The sequence below is a fragment of the Cicer arietinum genome, chromosome 5 (assembly GCF_000331145.2).
Source record: "Cicer arietinum cultivar CDC Frontier isolate Library 1 chromosome 5, Cicar.CDCFrontier_v2.0, whole genome shotgun sequence".
NCBI lineage: Eukaryota > Viridiplantae > Streptophyta > Magnoliopsida > Fabales > Fabaceae > Cicer > Cicer arietinum.
The window spans coordinates 72,606,272-72,612,584 of record NC_021164.2 but is presented as its reverse complement, the minus strand read 5'-3'; the positions used below and the strand labels follow the sequence as shown (position 1 = coordinate 72,612,584).

Below are 6,313 nucleotides of genomic sequence, written 5' to 3'. Positions count from 1 at the left end.
GAGAATCATGGGCATTATCAAAATAAGCAGTTGTGATATCTATCCGATATAATTAGTCATCATTTTCCCATTGTTTTGCTTTGGCCCTCAATCTGCTTCTGCGTCCCTACTCTTCTACTTTCACTTACTATCACAGAATGAATGCACTTCTTATTTTAATTATTTGAATCCTCACTGGCCAATTATTATGCTCTATGGTTTTCAAGCAACTTTCTTTACCTCCTTTTTCTTTCAAATTATGAAATATGTGGGTTAGTATATACTACATGAGACAATCCAATGAATAATAAAAGCGCATACATTGTCAATGTCACATTGTATGATTTGAAAACAATGTATTATATTTTTTTAAATTAGCTTTGGTTTCATGTCTTTTGCTTCTTATTGAATGTAGCCAGCTTGAAACTTTGATACATGAGCAACTTGTATTATACATGTCTAGAGTGTAGTCAAACACATGTTTGTTGTCCGTATACATCAATAATATAAATTATAAAATTTAATACGATTTTTAAAAAAAAAAATGTCACTCTCACTATTTGTTTGTAATAAAATGATACATTTTGAAATAAAATAGTTCAAATAAATGATAAAGTTAAAAGAAAAAATGTCATACAAAAAATTTGTGTTTATTTATGTAATTATTTTCAGATTAGCAAATATTTGATTTTATTTTATGCTTATATTATATAGTAATTAAGTAATTATCATTTTCGTTGTATTTCTACTTATGCTATCCCAAAATGGACATTTGGCAATCACTCAAAATTTTAGTTATTGTTTTCGTTGGAGTGAGTATAATAAAAATACAACGAAATTTTTTCAAAAGAATTCAATACATCAGCTGCTATTAATTTTTACGTCAATTTTTGTTGTTTAATCTATGTGACGACAACTTATATTTTTTGTTGTTGTAATTTTCATTAATTAATTAATTATATTATATTTTCTTTTTCTTAAATTATATTAATTGTTGATATAAAATTGGAAAATATTAATCAGCACTTCAAACTTGAGAGTGTTATAAGATAATTTTAGATTTGATATTGTTTATGGTAGTTTTCTGGTTAGTTATAATTTTAAATCACTCTAAAAACTAAAATGCATCATATACACACTGTAATAATCTTGTTCCTATAAATTCAAAAATCAATTTTTATTTTATTTTATATTCCTTTTTACTATAGCCTTTACCATGCTTGGGCTATTTATATTTATATTATTAAAAAAAAAGGAGGTGGAAAAGGTGTAAAAATTTCCCCAGCTAGTTAATGGAAACTTTTTGGGGTCAATAATTCAATCACCTGGACACATCAGCGAGACTAATTAGCCGAGCCGCGAAAACCCAAAGTTGGAGGCTCAATGTAACAAAAGTAAGAAAAAGCTAAACAGGGTAACTAGAGCTAGCTAGTAAGTAAAATAGTAAAATAAAAGGTGCTACTAGCGGCTAGAGACAGCATACGACTCAAGCTAGTGTGTATATATTGAAGTTTGAAATATTTGTATTTATTTTTAATTTCTATGAAAAAAGAAGGAAGAAGAAGAAGAGAAGACAAGAAAAAAGGTGTGAAGAAATCATAGAAGGAAGAAATGTCGTCACCAAAAACAGTCTTTATATTCCAATCACGTGGTTCGATGTTTAGAGTAGAGACGTTCAATAGAAAAATGTATGATAGGGATTCGAAATTAGAGACTGTGTTTGGTTGGTGACAATAAACAACAAAAGGAAAGCTACAAAGTGAAAATAAAAGAAGACACTTGTTTCGTTTGACGTGAAATGAAACAAACCCACCTTCTTCACATTTGACATTTCTTTTCACATTTTATTCCAATAATTTAATCCATTAATCGAGAACCCAAATGTGATGTCAATATATATAACCTTTTTGTTTCTAAAAAAAATGAGAATTATCCCTTTTCACGAGATACTAATTTCCTTTACCATTGGAATTGGAAATACCGTGATGGCACAATTATTCCAATCTAATGACTATCCACTAATTAGCAAATTATTATGAGTACTTTGTTTTACAATACTCCATTCGGAAAAAGTTAGATCAATAATGTATTTGAATAAATAGATCATTTTGTTGATTCAATTTTTTTCTTATATTTAAATAACTATAAATTAATTTTTAATGTAAAAATAATTATTTTTTAAATTATATCCTCTAGTATTTGAACATTAAATATAAATATTTATTTGATCAGAATTTAAACTTAGATTGAATTCATGATGTTATGAGAATCTAAGGTACATAAATATAGTAGAGATAATTGAAATTAGTAATACTATAAGCATAAAAGTTATAACCGTTGAGAGGTGTTTGAGTGAATACTAGTAATGGAAAAAAGGATGGAATGGAATAAAGGAATAGGTTGAGTTGAGGATTGAGGAAGGGTTGAACGGTCAATTTGAAAAAAAAGAAGAAGACAACATGGGTGTGCAGGTTCTTCCTCTTGTGCGTGATTTCAAGTGGGTGTGCGCGGGATCAATGTCAGAAATTCAGAAGAAAACTCTTCTCTCTTCTCTCTCTATGTATCAGAAAAACACACATACGCACACACACGTAGAAAGAGAGAGAGAAAGGGAGTCACGGGTTTGTCTTGAAAGGCCCTTATTTCACAGTTCTAGACAGACAGACACATATTCTCTTACTGGCTACTATATTTGATTCCGAGCTCTCACTTTTTAAATTAGAACTTTCATCTCTCGGTAATATCAATATTCAGTTTTTTCCTTTTCTTTTTACAGATACTATCCAAATTTAATTATTAAAACCCTATCTCTTATCTTATACACACTCTAATTCACAATTTATAAATATTCATTTAGCATCTTATTTTATTTTTATTTTTTTAATTCAATCACATTCATAAATTATCATATTTATTTTATCATTCTTTTAATTTATTTTTCTTTTAAGGTGTATATATTATATGGTGTGTCCACTAAATATTTGTGTTCACAATAATAGATTTTTTTTAGTTATTTTACATTAAAATATATAAACAAAAAAGAAATAATATATTTACCACATTGTTTTTGTTAAATATTATCTATTTACAATTTCAATAAATGTAAAGTGGATCATATTGAATTAAAAATTATGCATGTAGTGTTAATATAGAGTACAATTAAAAAAACATATATAATATCATGTTATCAATTGAAATTTTCAATTATTTTAAGACTATTTTTTTATGAATAGATTAGTTATTATGAGAAAGGATGAATATTATAGATACCAAAGTAAAAATATTTTATCTTCAAATGTGTAGTCTAATAGTATAAGTATGGACACCGAAGAAGTTTCATAAAACATACCTGTTTTGATCCATTCTTCTAACAAATTCACCCATTAACACATATAAAAAATTACTAACCACATTGACTTTTATTTAAAAAGGAAAAATAAAAACAAAAATATTAATTTTAAGTTAAAATCAGTATTAAATACACAACATACATTTATATTGAAACGTATGTTTGAATTTTATATACCTATATAATTTTATTTGTATGTGTGTATTTCGCTACCAAGTTCTTTTTAAAAAAATACTATAGTTAATAATTATAATTTTATACAATTATTGTACTTTTTTATTTATGCTACTTTTAAAATATAAGAAAACATTTGAAGTGAAATTATTTTATCAAATAAAACTCTACTCATTTCATTAAATAAAAAAGAGTATCAATACATAAATGAGAGAAGTCAAAGATACGTTGAATAGTCCAAAAATATTGGTCACCCTAGCTAGCGTGTGACTTGTGATATTTATTCACTTCTCACGTAATAAACTTTAGCACAAAGTTTTTTAAGGAATTGTGATAAAATCAAAAGTGTATTACCTCATTCCTCATTCCTATATGTAATATCCTCTTATAAGTATTTTATTGTTCTTTTTTTAAGATTTTTTATTTATTTATAAGATACATTAATCATATTTTCACAAAAATAAATCAGATTAAATGAAAATAATTAAAAGAACGTTTACATGATATTTACATATAAAAAAATATATCTCCTAATATAATTGAAGGAACATGAATTTAATGTAAAAACTAATTTTCTTAATTATCGTGTAGAGGTGAAAGAATCTTACGACAGTTAGAGGTATTTTATATAACAGAAGAAATATATATAGTAATTGCGAGTGATATTGTAAAAAAGAAAATGTTTTAGCAATGAATATACTAAAAGAACGTACATAACCGATAAGGAAAACTAAAAAAATAATACCCCCACGGGACAGTATGCTTCCAACCTAAACAGTAGTAGCTTCTATTAAAGAAAAACTAGGTGAAATATAATTAAATAAAAAGAAAAAGAAAAAGAAAAGGCAAGCATTAGTGCATTACACAGTAACAAAACGCTAGTACTATTCATTCTACCCCCTCTCTTTTATCCCCGCATCCTTTCTCATTCGTTCTCACTCACACACACTCTCTCTCTCTACAAGTTATTGAAACACTGAAAAATGGCTCTTCTTCTAGACAACTGTGAAGGCATTTTACTCTCTTTAGACTCTCACAAATCGGTTCCAGCTCCTTTCCTCACTAAAACATACCAACTTGTTGACGATCCCAACACAGATCACATAGTCTCTTGGGGTGAAGACGATTCCACCTTCGTTGTCTGGCGTCCTCCTGAGTTTGCTAGAGATCTTCTCCCTAACTACTTTAAACACAACAACTTCTCCAGCTTCGTTCGCCAACTCAACACTTACGTATGTATTCTCTTTTCAATCATTATTATTATCATTATCATTTTGCATAAAGTTATATTTTCAACTCCAACTACATCATTTTTCTTTTTCTAACTTTGTTTCTACTTCTTTAATTCTAGGGTTTTAGAAAGATTGTGCCAGACAGATGGGAGTTTGCAAATGAATATTTCAAAAAAGGAGAAAAACATTTACTTTGTGAGATTCATAGAAGAAAAACAACACAACCTCAACAAACATCCATTAACATGAATCACCACCACCACCATTCTCAACTTGGTAATATTCCACCAAGTTTCTTTCCATTTTCCAACACTAGAGTAAGCATTTCACCCCCAAATGACTACTCTGATGAACAAACCAACAATTGGTGTGATTCTCCACCATTAACTTCACCAACATCATTCATTCATGGAACAACAACAACCACAACAACCAACTACAACACTTCTGTTACAGCACTTTCTGAAGACAATGAAAGACTAAGAAGAAGTAACAACATGTTAATGTCAGAGCTAGCACACATGAAGAAACTTTACAATGACATAATCTACTTTGTTCAGAATCATGTTAAACCAGTAACACCAAGCAACTCTTACTCTTCTTCATTTCTACTACCACAAGCTTCAACTCCTACTCCTGTAAATGTTTCTAATGTTTCAATGGTGCAAAGACCAATGAATAATATTTTGGGGTATTATTCAACTTCTACAAATAACCCTAAACATGTCACTCATTTTCAACCTCAAAATCAATCCTATGCAGTCAACTCTCCAACCAACACCAACACATCAAGAAGCTCTATAACAATTGTTGAAGGACATAATAGTAACACTAACAACTGCAAGACTAAACTTTTTGGAGTATCGTTGCAATCCAAGAAAAGGGTGCACCCTGAATGTGGATCTAATATTCCAACTAATTTGGAAACCAACAAGGCTCGTTTGGTTTTGGAAAAAGATGATTTGGGTTTGAATCTTATGCCTCCTTCAACTTGTTAGTTTCTTCAAAGTTAAAATATCAAGCTAGTTTGTAGCTTCTTTCTTTCTTTCTTTCTTTTTAACCTGCTTGTTTTATTTAATTTTTGTTCAAATTTTATTTAAAGTTTTTATCATCAAGTTTTGAGTCACGGAGGAGGTAGGAAGAAGATGATATTGATGGAAACGTGTTTGTGCGTGCGTGAGTGTGTGACTGTTCTGTGATTCTGTGTACATATAACTTAGTGCCAATATTATTACTCACCTTTGTTCTAAACCCATCATCTATTGATGTTGGTAGGTTTTTGGTAGTACTAGTAAGATTATTAAAGATCAAATTGAAACCAAACTTTAAATGTTCAATGTTTCAACTTCTTTTTATGGCAGAGTTTTTTTTATTATCTCATTTTCATTGGTGCAATATTTATTGCAACCTGTTCGGTTGTGTTGGATGTTCTGTTTGGTTTTATTCATCATCATCTCTTTTTGCTGATTTTGATATCTGCATGATTCAGTTACATTAATTAATGCTAGCTCAAGAGAGTGAGAGAAAAAAATAGAGTCAATGTTAAAGAGTTCTTTACCATTTTATTGGGTAAAAAGGT

At 28.8% G+C, this 6,313-nt stretch overlaps 1 protein-coding gene across 1 annotated transcript; it reads left to right on the top strand.

Annotated features, from left to right (window-relative positions):
• Positions 1-4,389: 4,389 nt before the first annotated feature.
• Positions 4,390-6,109, top strand: HSFB4 (heat stress transcription factor B-4). The gene is made up of 2 exons (XM_004501503.4): positions 4,390-4,734; positions 4,854-6,109. Exons 1-2 carry the CDS (start codon positions 4,486-4,488, stop codon positions 5,730-5,732), a joined length of 1,128 nt encoding a protein of 375 aa, XP_004501560.1. The 5' UTR covers positions 4,390-4,485; the 3' UTR covers positions 5,733-6,109.
• Positions 6,110-6,313: the final 204 nt, after the last annotated feature.

Excerpts from the sequence above, each read along its gene's own strand:
- HSFB4 (XM_004501503.4), top strand. The coding sequence starts at position 4,486 with ATGGCTCTTCTTCTAGACAACTGTGAAGGCATTTTACTCTCTTTAGAC. Across the intron at positions 4,735-4,853 it reads TTCGCCAACTCAACACTTAC|GGTTTTAGAAAGATTGTGCC; the intron begins GTATGTATTCTC and ends CTTTAATTCTAG.